This window comes from Barbus barbus, assembly GCF_936440315.1.
Source record: "Barbus barbus genome assembly, chromosome: 39".
Lineage (NCBI taxonomy): Eukaryota > Metazoa > Chordata > Actinopteri > Cypriniformes > Cyprinidae > Barbus > Barbus barbus.
Window position 1 is genome coordinate 27,433,498 of NC_136717.1, and position 14,950 is coordinate 27,448,447.

The window sequence follows — 14,950 nt, forward strand, 5'->3', positions numbered from 1 at the left end:
TTGAGCACTGAATACAGATTTAACTGCTATGGCCTTCTTTTCTAAAAAGACGTGTGGTTATATATGAATTCTTAATAATATTTTGTATCCGACATTCTTCATTCTTTGAAGCAGACATATTTATTTGTATAAGTTAAATATAGATGAATCCATTTATATTTATATGATATTTCCTTATTCAAGTATTTGTCTGATAAAGATGTGAAAGATCGACTGATAAGGCAGGTTTATTGGGCTGCTGTCACTTTAAGAGCTAATGTTCTATAGTATTTGTCTGATAAAGATGTGAAAGATCGACTGATAAGGCAGGTTTATTGGGCTGCTGTCACTTTAAGAGCTAATGTTCTATAGTATTTGTCTGATAAAGATGTGAAAGATCGACTGATAAGGCAGGTTTATTGGGCTGCTGTCACTTTAAGAGCTAATGTTCTATAGTATTTGTCTGATAAAGATGTGAAAGATCGACTGATAAGGCAGGTTTATTGGGCTGCTGTCACTTTAAGAGCTAATGTTCTATAGTATTTGTCTGATAAAGATGTGAAAGATCGACTGATAAGGCAGGTTTATTGGGCTGCTGTCACTTTAAGAGCTAATGTTCTATAGTATTTGTCTGATAAAGATGTGAAAGATCGACTGATAAGGCAGGTTTATTGGGCTGCTGTCACTTTAAGAGCTAATGTTCTATAGTATTTGTCTGATAAAGATGTGAACGATCGACTGATAAGGCAGGTTTATTGGGCTGCTGTCACTTTAAGAGCTAATGTTCTATAGTATTTGTCTGATAAAGATGTGAAAGATCGACTGATAAGGCAGGTTTATTGGGCTGCTGTCACTTTAAGAGCTAATGTTCTATAGTATTTGTCTGATAAAGATGTGAAAGATCGACTGATAAGGCAGGTTTATTGGGCTGCTGTCACTTTAAGAGCTAATGTTCTATAGTATTTGTCTGATAAAGATGTGAAAGATCGACTGATAAGGCAGGTTTATTGGGCTGCTGTCACTTTAAGAGCTAATGTTCTATAGTATTTGTCTGATAAAGATGTGAAAGATCGACTGATAAGGCGGGTTTATTGGGCTGCTGTCACTTTAAGAGCTAATGTTCTATAGTATTTGTCTGATAAAGATGTGAAAGATCGACTGATAAGGCAGGTTTATTGGGCTGCTGTCACTTTAAGAGCTAATGTTCTATAGTATTTGTCTGATAAAGATGTGAAAGATCGACTGATAAGGCAGGTTTATTGGGCTGCTGTCACTTTAAGAGCTAATGTTCTATAGTATTTGTCTGATAAAGATGTGAAAGATCGACTGATAAGGCAGGTTTATTGGGCTGCTGTCACTTTAAGAGCTAATGTTCTATAGTATTTGTCTGATAAAGATGTGAAAGATCGACTGATAAGGCGGGTTTATTGGGCTGCTGTCACTTTAAGAGCTAATGTTCTATAGTATTTGTCTGATAAAGATGTGAAAGATCGACTGATAAGGCAGGTTTATTGGGCTGCTGTCACTTTAAGAGCTAATGTTCTATAGTATTTGTCTGATAAAGATGTGAAAGATCGACTGATAAGGCAGGTTTATTGGGCTGCTGTCACTTTAAGAGCTAATGTTCTATAGTATTTGTCTGATAAAGATGTGAAAGATCGACTGATAAGGCGGGTTTATTGGGCTGCTGTCACTTTAAGAGCTAATGTTCTATAGTATTTGTCTGATAAAGATGTGAAAGATCGACTGATAAGGCAGGTTTATTGGGCTGCTGTCACTTTAAGAGCTAATGTTCTATAGTATTTGTCTGATAAAGATGTGAAAGATCGACTGATAAGGCAGGTTTATTGGGCTGCTGTCACTTTAAGAGCTAATGTTCTATAGTATTTGTCTGATAAAGATGTGAAAGATCGACTGATAAGGCAGGTTTATTGGGCTGCTGTCACTTTAAGAGCTAATGTTCTATAGTATTTGTCTGATAAAGATGTGAAAGATCGACTGATAAGGCAGGTTTATTGGGCTGCTGTCACTTTAAGAGCTAATGTTCTATAGTATTTGTCTGATAAAGATGTGAAAGATCGACTGATAAGGCGGGTTTATTGGGCTGCTGTCACTTTAAGAGCTAATGTTCTATAGTATTTGTCTGATAAAGATGTGAAAGATCGACTGATAAGGCAGGTTTATTGGGCTGCTGTCACTTTAAGAGCTAATGTTCTATAGTATTTGTCTGATAAAGATGTGAAAGATCGACTGATAAGGCGGGTTTATTGGGCTGCTGTCACTTTAAGAGCTAATGTTCTATAGTATTTGTCTGATAAAGATGTGAAAGAGCAACCTCTGGTGTGTGCGTCTGATACCTTCTCGATCTGCGCGTTCTGTTTGGATTTGTACAGCACCTCGCCGACGGCCACGAACACGGACAGCACCAGGCCGGCGGCGAGGACGATGAAGATGCCGCCGATGTTCTGCACACCGAGGGCGCTGGCCTCCTTACTCTCCTCCTCCGGACAGCCGTTGCCCCTCCACCACTTCTCCTTCATCATGTGCAGCTTGCCCTCCTCCTGCAGCTGTAGGATGGCGATGGTGATCTTGTCCCGATACGGCGAGCCTGAGGGAGAACCACGGGACAGGTGACAATCCATCATTAAAGTCCAGCTGAACTGACCTACAGAGGCTTTACACCATTTACATGCAGCTTCAAACTATTTCACATTCTAGTTTCAGTGCAAATCAGGCCCCATCTTTATCGGACATCCTAATGTCAAATACCAACTTTTTGTTAAATAAGAAACTTAGAAATTATGAAGTTAAAGTTTTTTTTGTTTTCTTTAAAAATGGTTTTTAAAATTCTTCTAATGTTGTGAATGCTGTTGAACAATATTCATTACAGCTATTTTATTTTTATATTTTCAGTGAATAACAACTTTAATTTAGTTACTGTTATGGTTTTTATTAATAGTTATTATTATTATTATTCCTATTAATAATTAGTTGTTATCATTTTTTTATTTTTTTATTTAATTGTTAGTAGTTTTTTGTCTATGTAGGTTTTAATAATTTCCTTTTTAATTTTAGGTAAAGTTTTTTTTTTTTTTTTTATATGTCTAATTTTTTAATTTATTTTAAAAAAATTATTGTAATTATTTTTTTTTATTAATATTTAGAATGTTTTATTTTTATAGTTTCCTTTATTTTAAATTCATTATTTAAAGTTTGAGTCATTTATTGTGCTTTTGTCATTTTTAGTAGTTTTAATGCTATATAGTTTTTATTAATTTTAATCCATGTTTTTAAGATCGTATTAATACTTTGAATTAGTTTTTATTTTTCTATTTTATTTTTTCACTATTAATTTTAGTTCATTTTATTGTGTGTTCATTTTTAGTAGTTTTTGTTCATTTTTATTTCAGTATTTTAGTTATTTTCATACATCATTAAACTTAATTAAAAGGAGAAACGATGCCTTGGCAACTAGCTGGAAAAAGAGTTACGTTCTTTAATATTTTATTTATTTCACTTAATGAACATTTTATTCAAATAATGAAAATGTTCCTTTTTTATGGCTTTAAGTTTAGTTAACTATAATAACTCTATAAATAACCCAATATTAATTCTTAAAAGAATGTCTATTTAAACAGTTATTGTGTTCACTTTCATTTTCAGTTCCTTTCTGTAACCACTAAATAAATAAATAAATAAATGCAAGCATATAAATAAATAAGGGACGAGTCTAGATGATTTTCTGTGCAAATCAACACAAACGCTGCTGATGGAGCTTCAATCCCGAACATCCTTTAATATCTCCAGTCCTCATTCCACATCATTAAACGAGCTGTATTCTTTCATAAAGCACAGTGTTATTCCAGGAATATGTGTTTAGTCCTCCAGTGGATCAGAAGGAGTCACTCATCTCAGTTGAACGCCTGTTATTCTGAATGACGTGTGCGTGCGGATAACAGGATTACACAGAAACACGGAGGATTTCTGCAGATAAAGATGGATAAATATTTCCCTTTTTATTCCCTCCTCCCACACAGAACTGCGCTCAGATTTCTATAAAACGTGCAGATCCTCTGCCTCCAGAAGAGAAGAGGAGACTCATGGGAAATGAAACTGCTACAGATGCTCATCAGAAGAACATGGACAGGTTTTACATGCATCTTTGAAAACACACATATATATATATATATATATATAGTTCCCCCCAAAAAACAAAACAAAAATTTAATTAAGATTCCTCACAAATTCTCCTTCTCATTTCCATTTAAAAGCAATTATGAGTGAATGTTTTTAATAAATATTTTTACATTAATAAATAATCATATGAACCTGATGCTGTAGATTTTAGACTCATAAAAGTACAGTAAATGGAGCCTAATGACATCTTACTGTTGCAAATAATAAAATACTTATTAATAAAATAAAAATAATTATTTCATGAAATAATTTAACTTGTCCCATGTGGCTGAAGATGTGAGACTTGTTTTATCATTTAATTTGCATTAATTACACTTCAATATATTTATTTATATATTAATATTTTAACATGTTCCATATTTAAAGTAGAAAATAGTAGTTTAATGATTAATTGTAAATTTAAGGGCATCTTGTTTCTTATTTCATCACTGCTTTGGCATAGAATAATAATAAAATACTAATAATAGCAAGAGTAACTGCTAGTGATGGTACATCCAGAAATTAAAGTCTCATTATTTGAAAATGAAATTTGAGTGTTAAATAAAAACATAGTGTTCAGAAGATATAATAACCAGGCTTATTATCAACTAAAACTAAATCCACAATAAAACTTGAAATAAAATAAACTAAAATATTAAACTTTGTTGTTTTAAAGAACTAAAAAGTAAAATTAATGCAAATTTTATGGGCATATAAAAGGAAAAATCAGTCAGCTCTCCATCATCTGTCATTACAGATCTCCATGGCGACAGGTTTATAATGATGGGATGCTGAAGCTGAAGCAGGTATAAGCGTGAATGTTTGACTACTGACAATGTAGATGTGTGTTTGTATAAGTTTCATGATTTTAATTCATTAGACATGCTTTTTCATGAATAAAATTTAATCTAACCATCAAAAAGAGTCGAGAAAATTAAAACAGAAAAAAACGTTCCTTAAAATGGAAAAAACAGAATTTGGAGAACATGAAGCAGATTTCATAGGGTCCTGTTTTACCCATGGGTGTCCCCACGCCGTACGCCTTGGAGTCGATCAGGCTGCCGATCTGCGTCAGGTTGCAGTTGCGCTGCGTGACGAACTCGATGGCGGTGGACTCCATCAGGAAGGCGTAGTCAGACGTCAGCACGCGATCGATGCCCTCCTCCACGCTTTTCACCATCACCGACTGACGCCGGCTGTTCATGAACTCCCACATCTTATCGTACGTCGAGATCTTGCTTTTCTGCAGTAGAGACGGAGACGTTAGGATGCAACCAGACAGGAATTCAACTGAAAAGACTAATAATCAGACATGGATTTGACTGCGCTGATACACTGATATCAGATGAGAACAAAACTAAGAGTTGGCTAATGAGCTGCTTTAGCTGAATCAGTCTCATAACAGTTTCATAAATCATTCTGAATAATGACTCTATTGACTCCTTTAGAGCTGTTTTATAGCCTAAAAGTTCATTTGTTTAATAATTGATTAATTTTACAATAGTTTCACTGTTATTTCAGCGTTTATTGAACTGAATTGAATCAAAACTGAACTGAATCATTCTGAATAATGATTTTATTGTCTTCTGTAGAGCTGCTTTATAGCATAAAAATGAATTTTGATTAATTTTCAACATTAGCACTGTTATTGAATCAAAACAGAACTGAATCATTCTTAATAATGGCTCTGTTGACTTCATACAACATTAACACTGGTATTTTCCTCTTTGTTCCAGTGAAGCTGTAGAAATCTGCTAAAGAGCGGATCGAATGCCTGCAGTACCTTAAAGAAGGTCATGGTGGCGCCGTCCTCCACCACGCCGTACAGGATCTTGGTTTGTTTGGCCAGATCGTCGGCCGAGTCGATGGGTGACTCCATGCGCTCCACCGTCAGGAAGGCGGCCAGGTTTGCAGTGTAGGACGAGATGATGATGAGGGTGAAGAACCACCAGATTCCTCCCACGATCCTGGTGGACAGAGCCTTGGGCATCAGCTCTGACCCTGAGGACCATCAATCAACAGATCAACCCTTCTGGACCGAGATAAGTCACTTTGTACATCATTTACACCACCAGTCAAACCTTTCTGAACAGTAGGATTTTTAATGTCTTCTGCTCACCAAGCCTGCATTTATTTGATCCAAAGTGCAGCAAAAACTGTCAAATTTTGAAATAGTTTTACTATTTTCTATTTGAATATATTTTATAATGTAATTTATTCCTGTGATTCAAAGCTGTATTTTCAGCATCATTACTCCAGTCTTCAATGCATGGTCCTTCAGAAATCATAATAATATACTGATTTATTATCAATGATGAAAACAGTTGTCTGCTTAATTCTTTGGTTTTTATTTTTATTTACTTATTATTATTATTATAAATGCATTAGGAAAAACAGCAATTAAATGATCATTTTGCTACAGTTTTTGCTTGACCATGTTAAACATATCTAATCAATTTGGGTAATACATTTTAATTTTCATTTTGCAACTTATTAAGCTTTTAAAAAAATTATTTGCATATTAAAACTAGTGTAGAAAATGGCAAATTTTAATTATATAATTTAATTTTCATTTTGCACTAAATGTTGCACATATGGAATGGTAAAATGTCAATTAAAATACAGAAATATGTTGCCATTTTGCATATTACATTTCAAATTTAATTAAGCTACACATGCTTCCATACAAATATACCCGTGACTAGTTGCATCTCAGCCAAATATTGTCCTATCCTAACAAACCATACATTAATGGACAGATTATTTATTCAGCTTCAGATGATGTGTGAATCTCAATTTAAACAAATCGACCCTAATGACTGGTTTTGTGCTCCAGGGTCACAGATGTAATATCTGATTATTATATTAATATGGTCTCTGAAGTGTGGGTATTTGATCATAGCAGCTGTGCTCCAGTAGAAGGCACTGAGACGATAACGAACTCACCTTGACGCATGAGAGCGCCGATGCCGAACCAGAAGCTGTTTAACAGCGTGAAGTTATTCTCCACCACGTCTGACTCTGGGTTACAGGGGTGAGGGTTATACCACTCGTACGGACTGAATCTGAGCGCAGAACAAGAGCACAGGCTGATGCACACACACACACACACACACACAATATCTCTCACATAAACACACTCATCAACACTGAGAACAAACATTAAGACACTAAAGGCAAGACATTACAGGCAAAACCGGAGTGTTTTCATGCACTGGCCAGTTTTTGGATGAAAGAAAACATCCAAAATACACTGTTTATTTTATTGCACTTGATCTATTTGCATCTTTAGATTTCAATACATATTAATGCCCATAACAAAAACGTTGGTATCACTTTATTTTAAGGTGTTCTTGTTACACGTGTTACATGTACTTACTATTATAATAACAATAAATTATGCATAATTAAATGCAAATAACCCTAATTCTAACCCTAACCATGCAGTAAGTATATGTAGTTAATTAACATTACTCAGGACTTAAATGTATAATTACACTGTAACAAGGACAACAAACCAAGAAGTTTTTATCTCCACTTCAGCAGCACTTATATTCACCAAAACCTACTTTTATTTCAAGCTACACTGCCGCTCAAAAGTTTGGGATCAGTAAGATTTTTAATGTTTTTAAAGGATTCTCTTCTGCTCATCAAAAATACAGAAAAAACAGTAATATTGTGAAATCTTATTGCAATTTCTAATATCGGTTTCCTATTTTAATATACTTTAAACTGTAATGTATTTCTGTGATCTGCAGCTGTATTTTCAGCATCATTACTCCAGTCTTCAGTGTCTCATGATCTTCAGAAATCATCATAATATATTGATTTTTGGAACATGTGGTACTTTTTTCTTTGATGAATACAAAGTTAAAAAGAACAGCATTTGTTCAAAATAGAAAGTCTTTACTAACAATATAAGTCTTTACTATGACTTTTTATTCCTTTATCACATCCCTCCTGAATAAAAGTAGTAATTTCTTTAAAAAAACAAACATTTACTGACCCCAAACTCTTCAATAGCATTGTATATTGTAACACCAACATTTCTTTTTTAAATAAATGCTGTTCTTTTTAACTTTTTAGTAATCCCCAGAAGAAACTTCTTTAAAAAACATAATAAATCTGACTGATCCCAGACTTTGAGCGGCAGTGTATATTCTGAAGGTTTTCATATATAATTTATACTGATTTATACAACATCTTGCTCCTAAAAACAAAGTGAAACCCGATTATTTTTCTGTATGCTGGCAGTATTTTCTGTCAACAAAATCAAACAATTATGGATCTGGTTTTATCCAATGTTCAGATTTAAGTTTTGGAAAGAAGTAGTGTATATTTAATTTGTTAATGCTTCATTTGCATATTTATATATAACATTTCAGATAATTATTTTAATGCACTGCTATTAATCAATTGAGCAGTGATGTTTATTAGTTCAACATTTTAACAATATTCACCGCTAGTGTCTTGCCTTAAAGATTGATTATAAAGCATTTGTGGCACTTTTCATCTCAGTAGATTATTTATATTTATATAAAATCCCACCATAAGCATCACTCTGGCCTTCATCATGTCACCAGCTGAACACAATAATCAAGAACTAAAACATTCTGCTTATATCTGAACTTTTACATCGTTCTCTGATCAGCTCTTCCAGAAGCACAGAGAAGGACACTGGTGCTGTTTTTACTCAAACAAATCATGCATCTGATCTGAAACCTGGTTTTGTGTGTCTTTCTCTCTCTGTGTGTGTGTGTGTGTCTTTGTGTGAGTGTGTGTGTTTCTGTGTGTGTGTTTGTGTCTTTCTGTGTGTGTGTGTGTGTGTGAGTGTGTGTCTTTCTGTGTGTGTGTGTGTGTGTGTGTGTGTGTGTCTTTCTGTGTGTGTGTGTGTGTGTGTGTGTGTGTGTGTCTTTCTGTGTGTGTGTGTGTGTGTGTGTGTGTGTCTTTCTGTGTGTGTGTGTGTGTGAGTGTGTGTGTGTGTGTGTGTCTTTCTGTGTGTGTGTGTGTGTGTGTGTGTGTCTTTCTCTCTGTGTGTGTGTGTGTGTGTGTGTGTGTGTGTGTGTGTGTGTAATTCCAGTTCCCAGACTGTATCTGGCAGGTAAGGTCACAGCAGAACATCATCACACAAGAGTTCATGTTCAGAATAATAAAACATCCTCTGTTGTGTGTGTGTGCGCGTGCGTGCGTGTGTGTGTGTTTAGGCAAAATTCGCCAATATGTTGGTAAATTTTTCAGCTATATATATTTAATTTTCTTGCTAGGCAATATAAAAATATTTGACTGTAAATAATGTGGTGTGTTGCAATGTTATTTATTTATTTATTTTTTGCACTTTTATTTAGATTTTACTAATATTTAAATTTTCTTGCTAGTCAATATAAAAATATAGACTGTAAATAACAAGGTGTGGTGCAATGACATTGATATTTTATATACCGTATATTTAGTTTTTCTTGCCACAAAATATAAAATATTGACTAAATAATGTTGTGTGGTGTGTGTGTGTATATATATATATATATATATATATATATATATATAAAATATTATTATTTTTATTTGATTTTTTTCTTGCCGCTAAATTTAAATAATGTGGCATGGTGCAATAATATTGATATTTCATATATATTTTAGTTTTCATTTTAATAACCACATGAGCCTTTTTCTACTATAAAGAGCCTTTTGTGCAATAAAAGGTTCAGTGGATGTTAAAGGCTCTTCATGGAGACATAGATGCCAATAAAGAATGTTTATTTTTAAATAAAGAAAAATAAGAAGAAAAAGTAAGAAAAATAAAATTCTCAATTATATGAATCAAAGTTATGCTGTAAAATGAATATAAAATGTGATATTTTGCATTATTTATATCAAGTGTATATGAATGTATGTGACTGATTATTGAATGCTAATAAAGCCGACCGCATGTGTGTGTTTGTGTAGAGCTTGAAGAACATCTCTATGTGCGTTCTGGGATTTGTAAAATCTCTTCTGTGTATTTAGAGGTAAATTGGGGCTTTTCTGATCAATACAGCAGTTGAAATGTCAATATTCCAATTATAGAGCAGAAGAAGACACCATCCAGAAACATCCAGAACACTTACCCAGAATGCCTCACACTCACTGTGCATATTCCAATCTAACTTAGGTGACAGTCATGGCTTTTCTTTCATATCATGTGGCCGGTAACATTAAACATCGACGCCGAGCTTTAACAAACGCTTTACATCAGCACTTGTTCGTCTGATTCAGAGCCATTCCTGCTCCTCAAACAGAGCCTGATTGATTTCTGAGGATTTCCAATTAATACAACTGAGTCTGGAGACTCCTGTGAGACGTGGCCATAAACGCTGAGAGAGATATTAAAGCAGGACAGAGAGATATTACAGTGAGACGGATATTAGAGAGGATGAAGGGGAAAGTACTTATGCTTCAACAGAAGATCACAGACACACGATCAGGAAACGCTGCCATTCGTCTCTATTCAGGAGAATTTACAGCATACTGAACCTAATATCACATGAATTGTATAAATTAAACATTTGATCATTTCCCTCAGAATATCAATCTATTGCATGTTCTCAGACATCATTGCATTTTAATGCACCATAAATTATTGCTTTTATGGAAAATTGAATTTTATTATATTTACACTCAAGCTCAATATTTCAGGCTCAATTAAATCAGGAAAAAGTGATAATCAGAATTTTGTTTTTACAGAATTATTTTTACAGATTTATTTCTTGCCACTAAATACAAAACTATTGACTGTAAGTAATGTGGAGTGGTGCAATATTATTTATATTTTGCCAATATAAATTTTTTGAGAACAACCTCTGCCGCTGGCTCTGAGGTCTCTATAGTTGTTAAACATGAGATATAATTAGTTTGGGGTAAATCTAACGGGCAGTCTTTGGTCTCATTAATCTGTTATTAGTTCCAGAGAAAATAGTTTTGGCAGAGTGCAAAATCTCATCACATTATGTTTTATATAACTTCAATGCTGTATATCAGAGCGCTGCCTTTGTACTTTTGACTGAATTGTCTAGCAAAGTTTATGATGGCTGTTGTTGTTTATTCAAAAAATAATATTTTTATATAAATGGCAGTATTTAATAATAGGATTTGATATTGAGAAGCGGTCTGTGTTTAGTTACATTATTCCGCCTCTAGATGGCGACAAGAGACTGTTTCATTAGTGAGTCAGCAGTAAAGATTTTATAATTGAAAGAGACTGAAACAAGGTTGTAAACAAGCAAGCTATTTTTACTTTAAACAACAGCTTGTAAGATGCAGCGTGGTGCTCAGAAATCACCCTTAACAGATGAAAGGATAGTACGACAAAGATATCGCTTTCCTCAGTGGACATTAAAACTAATGTTTTATTGTGAATATGAATGCTGTATCAGATGCAGGTAATCACGATCGCTCAGCCAATCTCTCTCTCATAATACTCTACATAATACAGCAAGCTTTAATACAAAAAGGTTTCAACGAAACAACTCAAGGTTCCTTCGTTACTAGTTCTAAAGTGATGTTTTAGGATTAGTAACGGAGGCTTGGACTCTGTCAACTTTAGATTTGAATCCGTGTCGGAAGGAAGTAGTTCCACACAAAAATGTGCTTTTAACATACTTTCTCTGTATTTAAAAATGTATTTAGTTCCCACAGCAGAACCATCTTATATTCACTAGTAAATAAAAGCACATTTTAGTTTATATTCATGGTGTCCCAAAATAGCACAGTTAAGTACACTAAGTTTATCCTAAGAAGTACTAAAGAATCATTTTTAGTATATTAAGTACAAAATTAGTGCGTGAAAATAGAGCACTTTAGGTACAATATGCAAGTGTGCTTTTTTAACCTGGGTATTTGGAGTTAGGGTTAGTATAATGTTATGGGTTGTTCATTTTTTTCGTATTATTATGATTTTATTAAATTGCAGAGATTTTCAGGCACAAATGGCCGCGTTTCCTGAAAGCGAGGATGAAGACGGACGAATGGTCAAACACGCGCGTGAAGGTCACATGTTACCTGGCTATGACAAACAGCACACAACTGACACCCAAGCAAGCCAGTAGAATATACATCCAGATATCAGGGGACAGAGGGTTGAGGAAGGAGAAGACGCCGGGGTTGGTGCCGTTGGGTTTGCGGTAGAGGATGCTGATGCCCAGGGTCATGAAGGGTTTGGAGAAGTCAATCACCTTCTCTCGGACGTATGTGATGGTCAGCGGAGCCACGGCCAGGTCTGCTTTCTGTCAATCATAACACAACAGAGATCCGTCAGGTGACGCTTTTTAGCTGCATAACTGGCCAAAAGATTCAAATGAATCAGTTCGTCAACTCTGAATCATTTGTGACTCCTCTAGACTTTAAACTGAACAAGTTGACATATATTCACATTAGGGCTGTCAAGGCATAACATTTTTTAATCTAATTAATTTAGTGCTGTCAAACGATTAATCGCATCCAAAATAAAAGTCTTTGTTTACATAATATATGTAATGTGTATATATATTATGTACTTTATATATAAATACACACACATGCATCTATTTCAGAAAAATATGTTATGTTTATGTATTAAATATATTTATTTATAATATAAATTATATGAATATATAGATGTAAATATTTTCAGAATATATACTGTATGTGTGTGCATTTATATATACATAAATATACACAGAACACACACATATTATGTAAACAAACTTTTATTTTGTATGCGATTGATTGCGATTAATCGTTTGGCAGCTCTAAATTAATTACATGATGTGCTGATTAATTAATTACTCAAAATTTACTGCAAAAGATCATTTAAAGTCAATATTGTGTTAGATGAGAAAAGCATCAAATAGACATTACAAAAAAATTGCTTTAGAAAAATATTTTGATTCAACATGCCATAAATAATGATAACAAATAGTGTTTTTTAAATGAACACCGAAACATGAAAAAAATGAATAAAAAAATGAAATGATACTTTAAATATAAAAGTAAAAGCACCAGTTGGTGGCGAATCAATGTCTTAAGTGAGTCACTGAATCATTTGTTCAACCGATTTGCTCAAATGGCTGATTTGATTACTGAATCATTCACTCACTCAATTCGTTTAAAGTCACTGATTCATTCAGAAATGAAGCAAGTGACTGCCTTCATGAATAAATCCCTGAATCATTGACTCACTCAAACAGCTGATTAATTTAGGAAAGAAGCAAGCAACTGTCTTTATGAATGAGTCACTGAATCATTCACTCAATTGTAACGCCATTTTGTACATAATTAATCACACCAAATTAACATTGTTAAATCGACAGCTCTAGTTGGGCTATATAAGGAACAAAAAGATAGTTAAACATGTTAATGCTCAGAATATATATCATGAATATATTTCTGTCCTAAAGCCAGCATTTACTCAAGCTGTCTGAAACATGACAAACACTCACTGGGGTTATTATCAAGATATAAATCTGTCAAAAACATTTTTAAATTGAGATACATTTAAATTTTAGTTAAATAATGTCTGAATTTATTATGTCTGTATAGGTCTTTTATTAAGTTTTAGCTTTATTTCATTTGAGTTATTTTAATACTTAAACTAAAAGGAAATGAAATATATATATATATTTGTTATTTAATATTTTGAAATGTTTTTAGCTTTATTTTGTTTTTGTTTTTCATTTAAATGTTAAGTTTTGAAATTTTGTTGTATGCATTTGTCATTTTTATTTAATTTCTTTATTTTTAAAATGTGTATAGGTAGTATTTATAAAGTTTTAGCTTGTAGTTTTGGATCTGTTTTTAGTTGTTTTAATATTACAACTGATTGCTTCTGTTGTCCTCATTTGTAAGTCACTTTGGCTAAAAGCGTCTGCTAAATGACTAAATAATAATAATAATAATAATAATAATAAATATTACAAAATACTAATAAACACAATTAACTAAAAAAGTAAACTAGAATTAAAACTAAATGAAGCACTTAAATTACTAACCTGAAATAAATAAAAACAAAAATCAATTAAACCTATATTATAAAATAGTATTAAAAACTATAAAAACATGAGAAAATGACCAAAAATGTAACTAAAAATAAAATGAACCCTGAAAATGTAAAAATGAAAGCTAACTGAAGAAATGAAGCGTCACACACTCACGTGGTCCATGAGCTCGCGCACCATGCCGTTCCACTGGCCAGAACTCTCCTCAAACGCTCCGTATCTGCCATCCTCCACTAACCGGATCTCATAACGGAAGCCCAGGATTCCCGAAAGCTCCCGCAGCAGATCCACGCAGAATCCCTCGAAGCGGTCGTTCCCGTACAGCGGTTTATCCGACTTCTTAAACATGACATACGGCTCCTCCTGAGACAGACAGAAGATCTCTGAACACTGTTTATTAGCTACTGGATTACTAGATTAGAAATATAAGTCAATATATAAATAAATAGAAACAAGTAAATAAATCATTTAAATTGAGTTCAAAATGAAAGCAAATATTAATTAATCTGAAAACATTTGTAATGACTAAAATAATAACAAGAAGTTTCAAAACAAGAAAACAAACCTTTTTTGAAAATAAAATGAAGTCAAAGATCGTTAAACTATATACATCATTAAAAACTAATACTAAAAATAAAAAGAGTTTATTAAAAAAACTAAAATGAACTAAACTAATATATATAGCTCATCCAAAAAGGTATAATAATATAATTGTCATTTTTGGGAATTATTCTTTTAATATTATAAAAGTGTAGCATCTCTGTTCCTTAAAACAAACTTCACAAAAA

The 14,950-nt window shown here is 33.2% G+C and overlaps 1 protein-coding gene across 1 annotated transcript in view; it reads right to left on the reverse strand.

The window, feature by feature from the left end:
• LOC306858629 (glutamate receptor ionotropic, kainate 2-like) overlaps positions 1-14,950 on the reverse strand; it is a gene marked incomplete at both ends in the record, with an annotated part of 63,373 nt that overhangs the window by 1,254 nt on the left and 47,169 nt on the right. The window contains 6 exons of the mRNA XM_079399246.1: positions 2,337-2,587; positions 5,173-5,398; positions 5,939-6,156; positions 7,102-7,220; positions 12,190-12,413; positions 14,319-14,525. Coding sequence (XP_079255372.1) covers positions 2,337-2,587; positions 5,173-5,398; positions 5,939-6,156; positions 7,102-7,220; positions 12,190-12,413; positions 14,319-14,525 — 1,245 coding nt within the window. The remainder of the gene's footprint in view (positions 1-2,336; positions 2,588-5,172; positions 5,399-5,938; positions 6,157-7,101; positions 7,221-12,189; positions 12,414-14,318; positions 14,526-14,950) is intronic.